Here is a 19,002-nt window from a genome sequence, read left to right as displayed (position 1 = left end):
GGTTCCGCCCCCGTTCCAGGTTCCCTCCATTGTCTCCTGGTTCCGCTGATTTCTGTGAAACTGCCAACGTGGAGACAATGATGGATCATCACACCAGCAGGTCCTCAGCTGGCTTATGATTTTCCAGGTTATCCACAGCCTCCAAGTAGCCTATGGTGGTTCAGGCAAGACTGGACACTACAGCAAGTGAATCCTCAAGGAGAAGTGGGAACTACCTGTCCTCAGGTAAAGGAAATTACCTATCCTCAGCCTCCTCACAAGTCTTATGAGGAGTGGCTGAGGCAGCTGGGGTTGTTTAGCCAGGCACAAAGTCATGTCAGGTCAGCTGCTCTTGCAGAATGAGGCAGCCAAGTGACACTTGCTTTCCTCCTGTTACCACCAGAAAACTTGTAAAGGGTAATAAAGGACAGTTTGGATATTAATAGAGTTTTGGTTAGTAATTCCTATTGCTTAGTAAAATAGAATAGAAAATAACAAAACAGATACAATAATCATAGCACATATATATGTACCACTTTTAGAAGTTACAGGTTGATCTTACAACAGTTCTTAATTGTGTCAGAAGCTTTTATGTTAGTTTTTTGTTTACTCACTCTTGACTCATTTCAGGAATTTTATTGCAGTCCAAAACTCTGTCTTGGTGTATTTCATTTGCAGTTGTTAAGACATTTGTTCACTTCTGCACAAAAGCTGTTTCCATTGATATCACTTTGAGTTCTGGTGGCACAGTTTCCAAGTCTGTCTGCTGAAGTGGACTTCCTGCAAACAGTCATCTTCTGACACACTGTTAGTTCACATTGAGAGCAAAACAGTGGCCCCCTTTTGATTTTGCCACAGCCCCCCCCGAGATCAATCAGGGCACAGAAGGCAGGAATATTCACAGGCTGTGAGCCTGAAACAGGCCTAGAGCACACAGGGGCCAATATAGGCAGCTCTTCTCCCCCCCCTTTTCGTGTTAGCCAGTTTAACAGCTAACACAGTTTAACAGCCACAGTGGTGGCCGGCCAGTCCATAGGACAGTGCTGGTCGCTCAGCCTTCAGGGACTGGGCCAGAGCACGTTTTAGGCAAGCTTCCCTTTTGAATTTCCCTTCTCACTGTTGCAAAAAGTATCTTTCCCGGTGTTCAGCCTTCTGGGCTCTTCTTTGGCAGAGAAACAAAACTGCTCTGTTCTGTTCAGGCTCATTTGCACCCACAGCAAAAGCCTGTTTTGGCTCAGGGACTGTTTATTCTGGGGTTTTACATCTGTGAATCTTAACTTGGCCACTTAAATACAGTTTAATGATGAATTGGGGGTGGGAAGGCCTTGTGGTCTCCACTTCTGAGGGATGCCACAGCCTGGAGACACCGGTGTGTCCTTTGGGTCTGCCATGAACGGGATTCTGGATTTCCAGAGTTCCATTGTTGCTCCTTCCAGGTGAGCTGAGACGCGGCCACTGGCACGACTCGTCCACCCACGGCATCCTCCAGGATGGCTTCTGGATTCCAGGGCACAGAGGTGAAACCTCATGTTCCAAAGCTGGCCAGAGAGGCAGAGAAGCCTGTAATGGTAAGTACCCACTGTGGCTGGGTGGCAGCTGTGTTAAGGCTGGAAACTCTCTGTGTCCCTCGTCTCCCTGCCCCTCCCGTTGTCCAGCAGCACTGTGGAGATACAGACCCCTCCCCGCCTCTTTGTGCTGTGCCCCTGTTGGCAGGGGCTGTCATGGTGCAACAGGGGATGGACTGTATGTTCTTTCAGGGACAGTCCAGATCTTGCCTGGCTGTGCCACTGGAGCCAAGTTAAACAAATGCAAAGCTGAAGCATGAGTGTGTGCTTCTTTCCATCCCCTTCGTGTGGGCAGGAATTCCTTCTGGCAGGTCAGCACACTCACCTGTGCTGCTCAAACTCTGCCTGAAGAGACATGGCTGGTTCCAGACCAATTGTTTTATCTCATCTCCTGTGTGGAGCACAGATCCAGCCCTGCAGGCAGCAGTGGAGTCGGGGCAATTCCTCCTTCCCATCTGCAAATGTCCCCTGTGCTGACTGGAGCTCACTTGACTGGAGATGACCCAGTGCTGAGGCTCTGCCAAGGAGATCTCTCTGTGTTCTTCTGTGGAGGGGCCTGTGAGGCCAGACAGAGAGAAAACAAGTGCTAATTAATGAGAGAACTAAAACTTGGAGCCATTCCTCTGCACCTCAGCCTTGGCACGACACTGCTTTCCTGCTTTCCTCAGACTCACCCAGCAGTGACATCTCCACACGCCGTGGGTCGAGAGCTTTGTGCAGGGATGGAGTTGGGGGAGTTCTGATAACTCCTCCCCACTCTCTGCAAAGGTCACTGGCTCAATCCACTGCAACTAGAGAGGAAAAAAATTCCCAAAGAGCAGAATTCCCCAAACATGTCACATCAAATCACGGAGCAGCTAATGGGACAGAGCCACGTGGTTAGAGCATGTGCATTCTGCTCTATATCATTAATTTACTGATGTTAAATATTTCAGGAAGTAACTTCCAGGACTTCCAGAGCCGTCCTAGTGGCTGTGATCACAAATTATTCATCAGTGGCACTTGAACAAGAAAAACCTTTCTGAACAAGGGCATTTCTGAGGCTCTTGTTGGGTTTTTTTGCCTTTCAGCTGACTCCCTCTGCCTTCCAGAAGCAGATGTCTCTCACCACCAAGCAGAGGCTGGCCAGCATTCCACAGATTAATCTGCCCCAGATTGTCCAGCATCGAGATATGAGTGAAACCTCCAATCACAAGGTGCCTTTTCCTGCCCTTTTCCTTGCTCTTTGATGTGGTATTTTTGAAAAGAGTGTCAAAAGAGCTGCTCAGCTTGAGCCTGCTCATTGTGGTGCAGCAGCTTTTGATCAGCTCAGAGCAGAGGTGGGTGAGCTGCTGTTTCCCCAGGGGGAGCAGGGCAGTACTCACTGACAGTCTGTACTTCACTGGGGGTCAGTGCAGGATCCTCATTCGTGAACCTTCCTCCCAGCAGCTGAACCTCTCCCTGCTCTCTCTTGCCTCTCCAGGTCTCAGCAGTTGACCCAGACCAGACCTTGTTTCATGTTTTCCCATCAGAGGTGGTATTTCAGAACTACGTCCCACACGAGGTCTGTGAAATGCCACTGGTTCTGAGGAACAGGGACATGGTGAGTGCTGGGATGTGGAGGTTTGACAGTGTGCTGGAAGAGGAGAGAGGTGCAATTCCTGTGGTGTAAGCAGAGCAAGTTACCTGCTGCAGCATATCCAGAATGAAATGTCTCAGCACCTCTGTTTGGCAAGATGATCCACATCTTCCCATGCTGGGGATCCTCTCTTGATTTTGGCTGTGTGTTGGTGGTATCTACCCCAAAAGAGCTTTTATTTGTCTTTGCCAAGTACCAGCCAACAGACAAACAGTGAATTTGCTCTACTCATGCTTCCTCCAATGTAAAAGGACATTTATATTAACATTTCTACCAGTCTTAGTAAAAAATAATTGTCCTACTCTCTCTGGCTGAGCTGCTTTTGCCCAGGCAGATGGGATCCAAGTCCACCCTTGTTTATTATGTGCATGCACCTCCGGAGCTAAAAGTGCTTTGGAAAGGTGTTTAAGGAAGGATACCACCAGGGCACGGCCAGGTCTCTTCTCTACATGTTTCCACAAGTGGTAAAATCATTGTTCCATGTCTTTCCTGCAGGTTCCTCGGCTGGTGAAGGTCACGATGGAGAGTTCACCTTATTTCCAGCTGGTTGGCCCCAGTGGTGCGTACCGTAAGGTGCCACCGGGCATGTGTTCTAATTTACGCGTCGTCTTCACCCCTGGGGAGAACAAGGTGAGTCTGGAGGTCCCAAGAGGTCAGCGCCTTCAGTGGAAAGTGAACCTGCAGGGCTGGATTCAGGACAGGGCACCTGGCCTGGGTGTTGAGGAGCTCAGCTGGTTTCAGTGGAGCTGCACTGGATCTAGAATTACGGGGTACTCTTTGCCCGTGGCGAAGATGTGGACGAATGCTCTGTGCTGAGGCTGTTTCTTTCTGTGCAGGATTATTTCCACTGTCTCGTCTGCACCACTGAAAGAGAAGAGTTCATTGTGCCAATTCGGGCCATTGGTGCCCGAGCTGTCCTGGACTTCCCTGACCAGCTGGACTTCTCGGTCTGTCCGGTCAAGTACAGCACCGAGAAGACTCTGATGGTTCGCAACCTTGGTAACAGGGAAGCCCGTTACCAAATCAGCACCCAGAGGTAAAGCAGCTCGTCTTTCCTTGTGCAAAACACCTGTGGGTGATAACAGAATTGTAATAGAGTAACAAAAGGAACCAGAGCAGGCTCTCCTGAGGGCTGGATCTCCTCAGAAGTGAGCCAGGAGCAGTTTCTCATCCTGTGTGTTCTGCCTTCTGCTGACTGTGGTTGGTTTGCTCCTTCCTTGCACAAGTGAGCTGAAGTGGACTGCAAAAGGAATATCTTCCCCAGTTCTCCCCCAAGAGTCCTGATCTCTCTCTGTGTTGCAGCCCCTTCTCTGTCACTCCGACCATGGGAACTCTTGGCATTGGTGACATCCTGCAAGTGACAGTGGAATTTCACCCTCTGCAGACCGGGGATCATTCTGGATCCCTGGTAGTGCACTATGACACAGGTGAGTGCTGGGCACTGCTGGGCTGCCCTGCTGTGCCCTGGGCACTGAGGAGAAGGTTCTGCCTTTGCAGAGAGATGCCCTCCAGGATAAGGCTGGGTTGCTGCACTTGGCATTTGGGGCTGGCACTGAGGCATTAAGAACCACCCCATAGAAATGCCATTTCTATAGAGCATGTCTGATGTTTGCTGTTTGCATCTCGCCTGGGAAACAATCACCTGCAAGAGGAAGGGTGGGATTGGTACTGAAGTTTGTACCCAGGAGGTATTTGGTTGGGAATAATGAAGGCTTGAAAGCTCTGGAAATGAGGGAGCCTTTGGTCCATTCTAGAGGATGAAATGCCAGCAGGTTCTCCAGCAAATTTCCAGTCCTCCATCAGTTGATGTGCACAGCCAGGGGCTCTCTCCTCTTCAGCTCTGCCTGGGGTGGAAAGCAAAGATGTCCTTGCTCTGGTTGTTGAATAGCTTGGGAATCCTCAGTGTGGACTGGCAGGCTCAGGGGCAGGCAGCAGGATCCAGGCTTGCAGGACTGTAATGGGCAGGTTGGTGTGGGCTGTGCCCCACCAGTCTTGTTTTGACACCTCATCACAAGCCCACAGCAAGTGAGGGCACTGCTGCCACAACACAGCAAAGTCCTTGCCTGTGTCCCCTCCTGCCACGGGCCATCACTTCACTTGTTCTTCTGGGTCTCTCTTTTCTGCCCACATGCCCCCAGGCATTGTTGCTTGTCAGTAACAAGGGATCAGGAGAGACAGGAGCTCCTGGAATACCTGCAGGAGACCCTGGGCAAGCCATGACTGAGTGGGGCTCCTCAGAGTCACCTAAATGACTCTGATGCAGAATTCCCTGTGACCTGAGTGGGTCACCCCACCACATCTAACTAATCTCACTCTAAATACTGTCACCTTGGGGACAGATCTCCACAAACACACCAGAAATAAGGTGCTTGAGAGGGTGTCCAGGACATCCCCACGCTGTACACACACAGCAGTTGGGATGTGATAAATGTCCTGATCCCTGGAACTGCTCATACAGCCAAAAGCTGTGACCTTTTCTTCTGTCACCTGTGGTTTGCTCTGTTCCTTGTGCTTCCAACAGTGAGTGAGCTGAGCAAAGACTCCTCTTTGCTTTGTTCCAGGTGAAGATACCCACACAAGCCTTCATGGGTCAGCTGTGAATGTCCACATCAGACTGGACAGGAATTCTGTGACTGTTGAGAAGACTTACATCACACTGTCAAACCACAGCACCGTGACCATCCTCAACCACAGTAATGTCACGGCCCGCTTCCAGTGGAAGGCTTTTGCTACTCAGGAAGAGGAGGATCAGCTGAAGCAGAGGTGGGTTTGAGAGATGCATTTCAGGGAGATACACTGCCTGAGGATATAACTAACATATGCTGGTCCTGACTTGTTTATTGGGTGATGCAAAACAAAGTCCCTTCCCCTCTCAGGGCCTCTGGTTTTAGGCATGCAAAACCTTTAATGTCACTGAAGGGATGTGATGTGAATTAATTTATTTGTTTTGAAAGTGCTCTGGGATGCTCTGGTGGAAGGCAGTGTAGGGAACAGGGCAGTTGGAGTTTGCTTATCCCTACAGGTCCAAAAAGGAAGAAGCAAAGAGTGATGCTGGTAGCCTGCAGATGAAACACAGATTTTTCCTCCCTTCCCAGGGAAGCCCCTTAAGATCAAGGTGTTCCTTGATCTTGATCTTTATCTACTTCCCCCGAGCAGCTCCGTGGTAGGAAAAGCCAGCTGAGGTGGCTGGTGGATTCTCCCTCAGTTGTGGCAGTGGCTTTGAGCCAAGAGGCTCTCTTGAGGGTTTTGCTGGCTTTCAAAATCTCTCCTGAGCTTTTAAGGGTGGAGTAAAACCACCTACTGTGCCAACAAACAACAAGGGGTCCTCTGATCCATCTGGAACTCCACAGCTCAGGGTCAGCCCCTGGCTGAGGAGCTGCTGCTGCTCCTCCCCAAGTGCTTTGCTGCTGCACTTACACTTATCTCTGCAAATATGTGGCCTGTTAAATGATCTGCTGGGTTTGTCTCTCCCCATGGCTGCAGGTTCTGCCACAGGCTGTGCCAGGAGGAAAATGCCCAGGCAGATAATTTTCTGGAGTGGAGCAGAGCGGACACCACTCGTGGAGAACGCCTTTCCCTGCTCTCCCACATCTACCAGAACGAGAGGGCAAAGGTGCAAGGAGATCCCATGCTGTTCTTTGATGACATTTTCACTATTAAACCGGTGGTAAGTGATATCTGAGATAGTTGATAGCTGAGAACCTCCCTTCCTCTTCCTTCTCCTCCTCCCTTACATGAGGTCACTTGGCAGATTCCCACCTCAGCTGGCTTGATGTGCTGAGAGGGAAGACACTGGCTTTCTTGTGAGGCTGGAGAGCTTGTTGCACAAAGCATTTCTGCCCTGCAGGCTCCTGGCAGGCTGCAGGGACCTGCCTAAGTCTTCCAGTCTGTTTTATCAATGTTATTGATAAGTGTTGCTCGCTCCTTGCTCATCACTGATGCTCTCTAGATAAAGGCTTACAGGGCTGCGACTGAAAACCAGAAATGTGATGTTTGAAGACGAAAGTTTTGTTGTCTCCTTCTGCTTTAGGAGGGAGAGATCTGGCCAAATTTTTCAGCTGAAATCAGCGTGACCTTTAGACCCCGAGAAGCCCGAGTCTACGAACGCGCCGTCTACTGCGACATCTCGGGTACGGCTCCCCCCTCCTGCCCCTCTCACCCACGCTGAGGGCGAGGTGCAAATGCTCCTCCACCCCACTGGGCCCCTGTGTCATTGCTGGGAAGGCTCTATGGTCAGCAGGGCAGTGCTGGCACGTGCCCACTGTCCCTGTGGCTTCCGGGGGGTCTCCTGTGCAAGGCCAGGGATGCCTGGCTCTGGATCACTGATTCCAGAACAATCCAAGCAGTGCAGGGACTAGTGAAATGCAAGCCTTGAGCTGGTCTGGGAGTTGGAGGAACAAAATGATGTGTGTTGAGAAACAAGAGCCTGCTCCTGAACGACCTGATGGGCCCAATGGAAGCTTAACTCTTCCACTGGCCCCTTGAAGGAGGATCTCAGGGAGGTCATTTAAGTGATGCAGACATATCCACACACACATCCATCCCTTTGAGACCGGAGCTGATCCCTTGGATTGTCAAGGTAGGAATCAGCCCAGAGTTAAGGTCCCTTGGGGGAAAATAGAATTGAAATAAGGAAACAAACCTGGAAGGAGGAAGAACAAAATTTCTGGCATCTCCTAAAGTTCCAGTATCAACAGAGGGGCAGAAGAAAGGATGGTTTCCATGGACATGTCATATCTCCTGAGGGAAGAGAAGGGGCCATGTCTTTTCTGGGAGAATCAAGACCTGGTTCTATCCAGCTCAGAGTCAGGGAATAGCACTGAGGCAGCCTGGAAAATGCAGGATAATATAGGGAATTATTGTTCTGAAAGAGAAATCTCTCCCCAGGCCATGAGACCAGGCTGCCCCTGCGCCTCATAGGGGAAGGCCTTGGGCCCCGGCTCCGCTTCCTGTTCGAGGAACTGGACATTGGGAAGGTTTCTGTCATATCACTCCACAGATACAAGGTGAGCAGCAGGGGTTGGGGTGGATCCTGATGGCTCCTGGGGTAGAAGTGAGCCTGGTGGACCTGCAGAATTTCTGGCAACTCAGGCAGTTGTGATATTAGTCAAATTTGGGGCGTTTCACAGAATCTGGATCCTTTTGATGGGTTCTGAGGGGTGTATCTGGTTGTGTGAAGTTATTGTTGCTTTGCATGAAAATCCCAAAGGCATACAAAGTTGTATTTCAAATTTATAATTTATTTTTTTTTGCTCCTGCCATGCAGCAGCACAGAGCATCTTCTGCCTTTTACAGGTGTTAATTGTTTAATTTAAAAACAACTCTGCCTTCTGTAAGGAAGGAGATTGCTCATGTATTTCCACCTTGCTTTCTTGCTGCTGCAGGCAGTCCTGGTTAACAAAGGGCCTATTGAGGGTCTCTTCAGCCTCCTCCCTCCAACTACAGCCGTGGGCTCCTGCTTCACCTTTCTGCCCCAGCAGGGCATCATTCTACCAGATGGGCTCCAAGCCATCAACATCTCCTTCCGAACCACCATCCCAGGGGAATTCAAGGAAGAATTCCAGTTCAGTGTCCCTCAAGCCCCCAAGCCTTTGACCTTCACTATCAGGTGAGGAAGGCTCTGGGAGCTTGGTGGGCACATCTGTAGCTGTCTCTGGGTAATCATCTCCCACCTGCCTCATTTGGTGGTGGAGCAGAGAACAAAGGTGTTGCCTGAGGTCTCAGTCTTGGCTCTGATGCTGGCAGCCCCTTGGTGTGGGGATGCCTTCTGCCCAGTGCAGGTACCAGGAGCTGGAGTGACTCCTTCCTGCAGGGATGTCTCTCCCCCTTAGGCTGTGGCAGGCAATGGGATGGCATTAGCTTTGGGCAGTAGCTGGTCTGGGATGTCCCACCTGAACACCCAGCAAGGCCCCCAGGGCTTTGGAGATGGGCCAGCCCAGGTGATTCTGGGGAGCTCTGCAGCAGGGACTGTCACAAGGGCTTGGGCACCATCCTATGGGCTGGTGCCACTGCAAAAGATAATCCTCATCAAGCAGAGGGGAGAGGTGGGGAAAGAAGAAAAAAAATTGTGATGGGAAAAGCAAAGCTCACTTCTCAGAACCACAGCAGCATGAGGGCTTGTCCCAGATAGCCTGTTGGCTGCTGCCCACTTTGCTTTGGCTGCCTCCTGTCCACGCAGATGTTGTGCTGAGCACAGGGTGGTGAGTTGATTTGAAACCCATGGTGGCTCTGGCCATTCAAGGGGTCATGAGAGCTGAATACTTTGCAACTCCCTTTACCCCAGCTGTTGCCTCCTCTGCCTTTGTCCTCACAGGGGCTATGTCATCGGACCGACTTTCCATTTCAATGTACGCGCCCTCCACTTCGGTGACGTCTCCTTTGGTGAGTGTGCCCAGGGTTTGGACCACAGTGTGAGAGGTCTGTGTGTTGCTGAAATGGAGCACTTGAGCCTCAGAGGATCTGTCACTTGTGTTCCTCCACAGCAGCCTTAAGGGTGCTGACTCCAGGGCTGCTGGTGGCTCAGGCAGCATTTTGCCATCATGAGGTCAAGTAGGACCAAAGGAATAGAAAGCCAAACTCCAAGCACAGTTTTATCCTACTGGGACATTCACACCCGGAATCAGGAGATGATTGGTGCCCATATTGTGTCATTTTCCAGGCTTTCCTCGCACCTTGTCCTGCCGCCTGACCAACACCTCCCTGATGCCCATGGCCTTCACCCTCCACATTCCTGGGGATGGCTCTGGAGAGCCCAGCCTCACCAGCTCGGACCAGACATCCAGGAACACTCACCCATCCTGGAGAAAGGGAGCTCAGGGTCTCACGAGGCCAATGGAATTTACCATAACGCCCTGCAGAGGGACCATCTGCTCCCAGGCATTCCAGGATATCCAGGTATGGGAAGAGTCCAGCCACACACACTTCAGCAGGTGGGGCTGAAGCTTCACTGATGTGTGGGAGGGCTTTGGCACTGCCAGCTTTGAGTATGGTGTGAGTAAGAGATCTGCACTGGTGTGAGGCCTCTTTTAGCTGGGTTGCTCGGGATGTTCCTGAAGGAGCACAGTTTTGTTTCCAAAATCATAAGCTGAAATCATGTACCATATGGTCAAGTACAGAAGCCATTCGTGTGTTTTTGAGAGGAATTTCTCTGATGGAAAGCAGCAGAGGAAGGATGAGGACAGAAGGTGGCTGTTAGAGGGAGGGATGTCATTGTATAAATCAGTTTGCTTTTCTTCCCTGTCTCATTTCTCCTCTCCCAGGGAGCAGAATGAGTTGTATTCCCTGTGGGGATCTCCAGTGGGGACAGAAAACACTCTGCAGCCATGAACTGCCCAGCACCTGCTGGGCCACACTTTGCCCTCAGCTTCCTGCTGTAAAGCTGACACAGCTCTGGAACTGGGCACATGCTGTTCATTTTGTTCAACAGATTTCCTCTGCATTTATGTCATTGTAGTCAGGTGAAAAATTGATCCCTTAATTTGAATAAAGTGGTGAGTAGAGCATCAGTCTGATGGTGCTTTAATTTAGCTTACCTATGCCCTGATAACTTCAAGATATGTTTAATAAATCCAATCTTGCCAGAAGGCTTTTGTTGCTCCCAGAGATTGCACTCTACACATGGACCAGCAGAAGAATTAAGGCAAAATCCTTCTTTTCGTTGCCATGGAACAAGAACTGGAGGACACATATGATGAACCTTTGGGAGTGAGGAAGTATTTGCTGCTCTTCCTTTCCACCAGGTCACCTTGTGTTCCAACACTGTGGGGCCATATCAGATGGAGCTGGTGGTGGACGTGGTTGGTGTTGGCAAGAAGGTGTCAGCACTGCCCATCACAGCCAGGTACCAGCACTCTCCTTGCAGCTGCTCGTCTTTCCTCGTGCACCCACCACCAGCACCCTGCCTTGCACAGGGGTTTGCTGGCTGCAGCTCCAAAGGAGGAGGGTTGCTTAATGAGGTGGTTCTGCCTAGCTTGACATAAGAAAAGAAGTGCTTGGAAAGCACTTGGAAAGCCCATGGTGAGAAGCACCCCTGCTCACAGCCAGACACAGCTCTGGGCCTTTTTCTAAGTAGAACAGGAAGGACATTAATTATTTGCCTGGTTTTCGGTGCTTGAGGTGTAACAAATTTCCCAAGGGCTGCCTGTCCTCCTTCCTGCAAGAGATGGACTTGTGCTGGGTGGTGACCATTGCTTTGGGACATAGTGAGCAGCCTGCTGAGAGCTGGAGTCTGGCTCAATTAACCAACACGTACTAGTGGGAAAGGGGCTCATGGCAGGAGTGGTGAGGGCAAAAGAAAGGCAAGATCTTATGAAGGGGAATATAGTCCTTGATGTGGCAGGTGAGCTCAGGTTTTGCTGCTTCCCTCTGGCTCTTTTGAGCATTAATGTTCTCAGAGTTGAGGCCAAAAGTCGTTCTTGCTGCAGCCGAATTCTCTCCTGTTGTGCTGCCATGGGTGCCAGTTGAATGACAAGAGGGATGCAGTTCCTGGTGCTGTTCCCTCTCCCAGGCAGAGCCATCCAGTCAGTGCCTGGGCTGCAGTTTTGTAAAGCAAGTGCAAACAGGGACAGTCAGTGTATAAACCTGTGGGGTGAAGGACCAAGAGAGCTGTAGGAACTGGGAGAGGGTTATAATCCACTCTGTAGGGCTTGTGCCCTCCACTGCTGGAGCAAATGGCTGAGTTTTCAGGCAGGGCAACAGTGCTGTGGGAGGGGAGGGACTAATTTTTACTGAGACTCTGTAGTCTTGTGTTCCTTGAGCCTTCATGAGCCCTAGTCCTCAGTGGGAAGCTCCCCCAGAGGTTATGGCTCACTGACACTTGCAGGAGTCCTTGCAAGCCTCCTTGGGCAAAGAAAGGGCAAAGCTGCTGAGACAGCTCTGGAACAGGGCACATGCTCTGCCTGGGCACTTGGAAGCCTCTGCAGTGCTGAGTCTCGGGGTTTGCCCCTCCTTGACAAGAGGTGTTCGAGTGAAAGGAAGTTAGAGGTGATTTATCACTGTAGGAGTATTAAATGTCCCTTTGACGTGACAAATGTGTTGTGCTCCATTTCATGTTCTTCAGGGGTACAAGTTCTCTATCCTTTCAGTGTCTCTAATTCCTCGGGGTCATCTCTTTGCCCAGATGTGTCGTTCCTGCCCTGCGAGCGCTCAACCCCATCATGACATTTGGACGGTGCTACCTGAACATCCCTTACCAGAAGATGTTGAGGCTTGTGAATGACAGCGACTTTCCTGGCTGCTACAGGGTTCTTCCTCAGGTTGGGCATCACATCCACCTCCTCCTCTCAAATGTTATCCAGTTGTTTATGAGGGGAAAAAAGGGGTTTGCGTAAGACCTTGCCGGTTTCTATTCAAACCTAAAGGTTTGCTTAGAACAGGAACCTGCCTGAATACAAACTTCAGGAAGCTGTTTAACTTCTTAGGGAAGCAGTTTACATTCTAGTCTTTGAGGTGTTTTAATGTAGGAGAGTTTAGAGGGTTGTGAAAAGCTGCTGCAAGGGGGCTGCCAGCACAGGAGTGGGTGTCTGTGGATGCAGCAGCTTTTGGACCCCCTGAGGATGCTAAGCCCCTACAAGTCCTTCATCTTGTTCTGTGCCTTTCTGCTTTCTCCTGGGGATTTTTAAAAGTGTGTGTCAGTTGCCGTCGTGGTAGATGTCAAGGAGTTTAAAGTTTCCTCCCTCTGAAGTTGTGTTTGGTTCTGTCCCTTCTAGGAACACAAGGAAGAGGATGCTGTGTGGTACTTCGCCCCTCAGCCATGTGGGACTATCAAGGCTCACAGCTTAGTGGAGATCCCATTTATACTTAAAACGAAACTGCTGGGAGAGCATGACACCATTGCTGATGTCGTCGTGTTTGGGAGTGAAGATTCCCCACTGGTGAGTGTGAGGAGAGATGTGAGCCTGTGTGTGACTCATCCTGATGGAGTGTAAAATGTACAGGGATTCTTCCAGGGAAAACAGGAGCTTGTGATATATGGCTGGTGTGGACAGGAAAGAAGGGATTGGCGTCATAGGCAGCATCTTATGCCTAGAAAAGAGGAAGTATAGAATCCTTGTAGGTGGTAATCTCAGTGCCTGACCCAACATATAGTGGGAAACGGGATAACAAGCCCAGTCTGAACCCCAGACCAATCTGTGGGTCTCACATTCTGCTGGGAGGGTGGTTTGGGGCAAGATGGAGCAGTGAAAGGAGTGGAAGCAGGCAGGAGGTAGAGGAAGGAGAGATAGTGTGGAGGAGGTGTAAAGAAGCAAGAATGGGAAACAGCATTTCTCTGTTTCCTGATAATGGGAACTTGTGGCTTTCAGATGGGATCACTGCATATCCCACGCTTGCTCCAGGCCTTCTGTTTCAGTCTACAGCACTGAAAACTTCAAACAGCCAGAATTATCCCCAGCCTAGGAGTGCCCTTAGAGCTGCCTAAGCTTTTCAAACTTTCCCTGATGTGTCCTTGTTTTTGATCTTTCCTGCCTTCTTCCTGGACCAGAAAATCCATTTAGAGAGCATTGGACAGGGACCAGTTGTCTATGTATATCCAACTGAGATAAACCTGGGCACTATCCCGGTCGTAGAAGATATTTCCGAAACTCTCCACCTCTCCAATCAGAGCATCATCCCTGCAGTCTTCTGGGCAGAGATGGTAAGTATCTCTGGGGCTGTTTTCCAATGAAAATGACTGCTCAGTAGCAGCCCATGACTTGTTTTTTATATTCAGTGTTTCCATGCCTCTCTGTGCCTCTTTCCATCTGAGTGCAGCAAGAGGAACCTGGCTCTGGGGGTGGTTTTATCTGGGACAACCCTCAGTGAAATACACACATACACTGCAGTTTTCTTTCTGCTTACTGCTTTCCTGCCCTGCTATAGCCATGCAGAGCCGACTTTTCCAAAGCAGAGGGCACTGTGACACCTCCCTGCAGCCGATGATCAATGGGAAAAATGGGCTTCAGTCCTTCAGGGGCTGTTGAGAAGCACTGAGAACCTCCTGGGAAAGAAGACTTTAGTGTTGGGGTTTTGTTCAGCTGGTTTTGCAGAGTTATCCTTTGGGCTCTCAGCAATATCCTCCAGCTGTGTGGCTGCTGTGGTGGGATTGGAGCAGTCCTGGCTTCCTCTGGCCTTGAGCCTCTGTGCCAACCCAGCTCTGTTGTCAGGAAGCCAGGAAAGTAGCTTCCCTTGGCATGGACTCCAAAGAGAGACTGGAGGAGGAATAACCTTCTCCTGAGGAGGAACATCCCTTGAGTTGAGAAAAACTGGGTTAATGAAGTGAATCTGTTAAAGGAGGGTAAAATACAGGTTGTATAAGCTCTTGGAGAGTTGCTGTTGCCAGACACTTAGATTTAAGTAAATTAAACCTTTATGGTTTTTACCCTCCTCTCTTTAGTCCTTCCATTTCCTGCACCCCACAGCAGTCCAGGGTCCATGGTTTCCATCCCAAGTCCGTGCTTGGTTTGTCTTACAGGCTGGCACGAGCTCACACTGGAGGATTGAACCCAGTAAGGGAGTGATCCCCCCCGAGAGCGAGGTGTCTCTGACTGTCACAGCAAACCTCGATGACACGGGGAAATTTGAGGACAAGGTGAAGCTGTTCATTGAGAACAGTGAAGTGAACATCATCCCTGTGCAGGCTGTGGGCATTGGCACCACAATTGTCACTGACAAACCTTTCTCTCCGGAGCTCAACTTTAAGCCCCACTTCAGGTAGGATCTCTCTCAGCTCCCGCTTCTCCCATGGGCTCAGCAAGGAGCAGTTTTGCTGGAGTCCTTCAGGCTAGGTCTTTTTCAGTAGGTCCCAGCTCTGTTTCCCTGAAGCCACAGGGATTCCTTTAGAAACATTTGATGGCTATTTGGGAGCCATTAAAAACCCTCAAAAGCCACTGAGATGGAAAACAGCTGCTGGGTGGTGATGAACTTAGGGGCAGCCAAGGCCTGGCTGTGGCTGAAGCCTTGAGCTCAGGTGGCCTTTTGGTGGAGGTTTTGTTGCTGAGTGTGCACTCAGGGAACTCCATCAGGGTGCTGAAGGTGGGTGACTGCAGGGAAACAGCAGCTCCCATGACATTTCCTCTGCTTCTCTTCTAGCCATGACATTTCAATGTCATTTCGTGACATTTTCTCTGCTTCTCTTCCAGCCTCACTCCCTGCTGTTACCAGTTCAAAATAACAAACAAAGGGCGACACACCCATCAGCTGTTCTGGACCACAGAAGGGTTCAGCATCGTTCAGCAGCGTCGTGCCCCCGGTACCACCAAGGACAAAAGCACTTCCCAGGTCCCCAAACCTGCCAGCCCCGTGTTCAAGCTGCAGCCGCCGCAGATGGAGCTGGTGCCGGGCCAGACCAAGGACATGGTGCTGGAAGGCTTCTCCAGCACCCCCCAGGTGAGGTCCCACCAAGGGCTGAGCCTTTCCCATCAGATCCCCTCCACTGGGGCTTCTCCTGCAGCCCCTTGACATTTGCCTGGGAGAAGGAGCAAGTGCCTTCAAGAAACCGTTTTGAGGCCACAAGTTTCCATGGCAGCACCAGTTGCTTTCCTTGCTGGCCACCATCAGTTGCTAAGGCTTTTTTGTGTTTCCATAGCTACCAAAACCCAGTGCTGATCCCAAAATACAGGCTGAAGGAAATATTGGTCCTTCAGGGCAAACAGGAGGTTACCAGTGTCGTGTGCTGAGGCAGAAAGAAAGGGTAGAGAAAAAAAGTTACACTTGGACTGAGAGCCCAGGCAGAAAGCAAATGAAACAAGTGTCAAGTGCTTTATCTGGGGAAAGCAGGGAGTAAAACAAAAGTCCTGTGAAGGGAGGGAGTGTCTGGGAGCAGCATCGCTTGTCCTCTGCAGACAAACGTGGGCAGAGGGCTGGTCTAACCCTGAGTCCTGGAGGAGGAAAACCAACACTGTGTCAGCTCTAATGATCAGTGTGATGTCCATCCATGTGGGAAACTGTTCCCAGAGATCATTATAATTGGCAGCTTGACTTTTGTCAATATTTCCATAACTGCTCCCCAGTCTCTCAGCCAGCCCTGGTGTCCCAAGGGCAGCCAGGTCTTGCAGCACCCTTGGAAAGCAGCTCAGAGGGGGAGATTTTAGCAGGGCCTTGGGGTGTTCTTCTCCCTGGACCTTTCTTTCCAGGGGAAGTACAACTCTGCAGAGAAGCTGCCAGCTAACCCTGGTGTGCATTCCCTGGCTCCAGGACCCCTGGGCACAATATTTAAGTGAATATGGAAGAAATCTGCATGAAGCTCCTACTGATTAGCCCTTCTGTCACCTGTTTCCTTAATACAGTTATTTATTTTTTTAAAATCAGTTCCTACTTTCCCGCTTTCTGTAAGCACTATGCTCAGCAGTGGCACAAATCAAAGTCAAAATCATTTGGGGCCAGGATTATTACAGTTGTAGGCAGCACATGACTCATGAGCGCCTTTTGTGGCTATTGGGGTGCAGTGTTACAGATGTTTGAGTGCAGAATAAATAAATAAATAGGCTGCAGCACAGAAAAGAAAGGGGCTTTTGAGGAGAGCAGTGACTGTGGCAGGAAATGGGCCCGTGGGTGGTGAGCCAGCAGCCACTGGTGACAGTGACTCTCACATGCAGAAGGTGAAGGAGCGGCTGCTGTGTCACGCCATGGTGGGGAGGGAGAAGAGAAAGAAGCAGATAATGCAAGTGGATGTCAACTGCGAGTTCGTTTTTCCCCTCGTGCAAATATCCTCCAGAGAAATCGTGTTCCGTGTGGAGAAGGTAAGTCTCTGGATTGCATCCTTTCATGGCATTTAATGGCATGGCTGTTGAATCAGCTGGAAGGGCTAGAAACTATTAGAAAGAGTAAATAGAGATGTATGCACTTCTGGGGTTGAAAAATGTGAAATGCATTGGAAGGGGAAGGAGGTCCATGGCCACTTGAGGTTGTTTTTCCTTGTCTCTTGTTTCTCTAGCGGCCCAGTGATGTCCTGACTCTCCTATACAAGCCTCTGTCTTTAAAAAACAACTGCTGCCTGCCACTCAGCATTGTGCTGGACTTGAAGAAGCCATTCCTAATCTGTGATGTGGACCAGCATCCCCTCCCCAAAGATGCTCAGGTGAACAGCCAGGGACCTTCCTGCTGGTGGGGTTTGAAGAGGGAGGGGTGTGGTGGTGCCCTTCTGTTGGGAGGTCCTCGAGTTGAGAAGTTCTTTCTGTCGAGTCAGCAGTGGACTGGCCTGAACTGAATCAGCAGAGCTGCTGAAGGAAGCAAAATCTCACCTGAATTGGGAAGACCCATCCTGGCTGTAAGACACAGGGAGCAGACAACTAGGTCTGGGCAAGCCATCCAGTCTCCTGGAAAGCATCCCAGCTCTCCAGCAGCCATCCCCTTGTATTGCTGCCAAGCACAGAAACATGAGCCTGAGAGAATCTTGGACAAGACTGTGATGCTCACAGTCAGACCTTCACCATAAAGAAATGAAGGGTGAACTGGGAAGGCCACGCTGGGGTCACACTTCAAACCTTTAATGTTTCATGCTGTCAGACCTTGGGACTTCATCACACAGGTGATTAATACTCTTCCTCTCCTTGCAGCCCATAAAACTAGACAAAGGGGAGGAAATTCATCTCCACATCCAATTTAACCCGGCTTATGAAAAGGATTTGAATAGCTGGGTAGCAGAGAAGACACTGAACATGGAGTTCATGGAGCATCCCCATGAGGAGCAGATCACCATTCGGGGAGAAGTCTACTTCCCAAACCTCCATATCCTGCCCAAGGCCCTGGACTTTGGCTACCTCATAAATGGCACTGAACAAGTGGATTGTGTGGCAATGACCAATTGCAGCCCAATCCCTGTCCACTACCACTGGTCCTTCCAGGTGAACACCATAAGGTAGGTGCCCCTTTGCTTGGAGCTCTTCTTCCTGGGGTCCTGTTTGTGCTTTGCAAGGACCGAGGATGTTTGCCTGGGATCTGACAAAGTGCTTTTGAGATTTCCTTGTGGAAATAACAACAACCAGCCGTGGTCAGGCTGGATGCTCAGGGAATAGGTGTTCTCCACCAACTGGACACTGGGCTGGAGACAATGTCCTCCAGCCAAACTGGGACTGTAAGACACTCCCAACCCTTTTTGCATAGCAGTAACTTGGACTCCTGCTTTACCTCTGGAGCTACAAAGCCATGCTTAGGCACTTGGACAAGCAGATCTGTAATGTGACCTCTTTTCCTTCCCTGCCAACCCGATTTGTTGTTCTTTCCTACAAAGAACCTACACAGGTGCTGCCACCAGAGTGCAGTGCTGCTGTCCCAGTCTCTTCCTGCTACTTTGCTATAGCTCCCATATAGGTTTCCCCTGGGAAGGAAAGCTGATGGGGAAAGCTGCTTTCTCAGACCTCTGTGGCCTGAGGCAAAGACCACCTTGGTGAAGGGAGTTTTCAGCTGTTAAACCACACATCACCTTCACAAACCAGCTCTTTGGTGTTTGACAGTGATCAGCAGGTTCTGCTGGGGCTCTAGGGGTGGCTGTAGCTGTTGGTGGGAGCACTTGTCTGAACATCCCTGGGAAGCAGGGCCATCCAGGGCTGGGCTGGGCTTTCCAAGCCCAAGTGCAATCCTGCAGTAGTGCTGGGGCACATCTGTAAACACATTTCTGGCAGTTCCTCCTGCTCTGACCTGTGCAGAGTGCAGAAGTCTGGTCTGGGCAGTTTTTATTAGAGAAGCAAACGGTTCTTCCATAACGCCCCAGGAAACTGAGCCCAGTTAACCACTGGGCATTGAAGTGCTGCAGTTGCAAAGAATAGAGCTCACACAGACACAGTTTTGTTTGGGGAACTGGGACCTGGCTCAGAGGAGACAACCTCTTGGGAGTTGACATGTTATTTTCCAGGTTCAACCCTTCAC

The 19,002-nt window shown here is 50.3% G+C and overlaps 1 protein-coding gene across 1 annotated transcript; it reads left to right on the top strand.

Moving 5' to 3' along the window:
- The first annotated feature begins 1,462 nt into the window (after nucleotides 1-1,462).
- LOC103758019 (hydrocephalus-inducing protein homolog) lies at nucleotides 1,463-17,344 on the top strand. The gene is made up of 21 exons (XM_029965505.1): nucleotides 1,463-1,547; nucleotides 2,615-2,740; nucleotides 3,007-3,126; nucleotides 3,658-3,792; nucleotides 3,999-4,198; nucleotides 4,465-4,589; nucleotides 5,724-5,925; nucleotides 6,646-6,835; nucleotides 7,193-7,292; nucleotides 8,050-8,168; nucleotides 8,547-8,770; nucleotides 9,476-9,543; nucleotides 9,821-10,056; nucleotides 10,902-11,002; nucleotides 12,281-12,416; nucleotides 12,870-13,034; nucleotides 13,643-13,795; nucleotides 14,612-14,850; nucleotides 15,279-15,525; nucleotides 16,734-16,877; nucleotides 17,072-17,344. The coding sequence occupies exons 1-21, from the start codon at nucleotides 1,470-1,472 to the stop codon at nucleotides 17,342-17,344; spliced, it is 3,381 nt and encodes a 1,126-aa protein (XP_029821365.1). The 5' UTR covers nucleotides 1,463-1,469.
- The last annotated feature ends 1,658 nt before the right edge of the window (nucleotides 17,345-19,002 follow it).

The sequence above is a fragment of the Manacus vitellinus genome, unplaced genomic scaffold, assembly GCF_001715985.3.
Source record: "Manacus vitellinus isolate BGI_N305 unplaced genomic scaffold, ASM171598v3 scaffold_10_pilon, whole genome shotgun sequence".
Taxonomy (NCBI): domain Eukaryota; kingdom Metazoa; phylum Chordata; class Aves; order Passeriformes; family Pipridae; genus Manacus; species Manacus vitellinus.
The sequence above is the reverse complement of the archived record's forward strand: the minus strand, read 5'-3'. Positions and strand labels throughout refer to the sequence as shown.

What these genes read in the sequence shown, in the direction of transcription:
- LOC103758019 (XM_029965505.1), top strand. Translation starts at nt 1,470, where the DNA reads ATGGCTTCTGGATTCCAGGGCACAGAGGTGAAACCTCATGTTCCAAAG. An exon ending in TTCTGAGGAACAGGGACATG is followed by an intron (nt 3,127 to 3,657) that starts GTGAGTGCTGGG and finishes TCTTTCCTGCAG; the next exon opens with GTTCCTCGGCTGGTGAAGGT. An exon ending in GCACTGCCCATCACAGCCAG is followed by an intron (nt 11,003 to 12,280) that starts GTACCAGCACTC and finishes CTCTTTGCCCAG; the next exon opens with ATGTGTCGTTCCTGCCCTGC.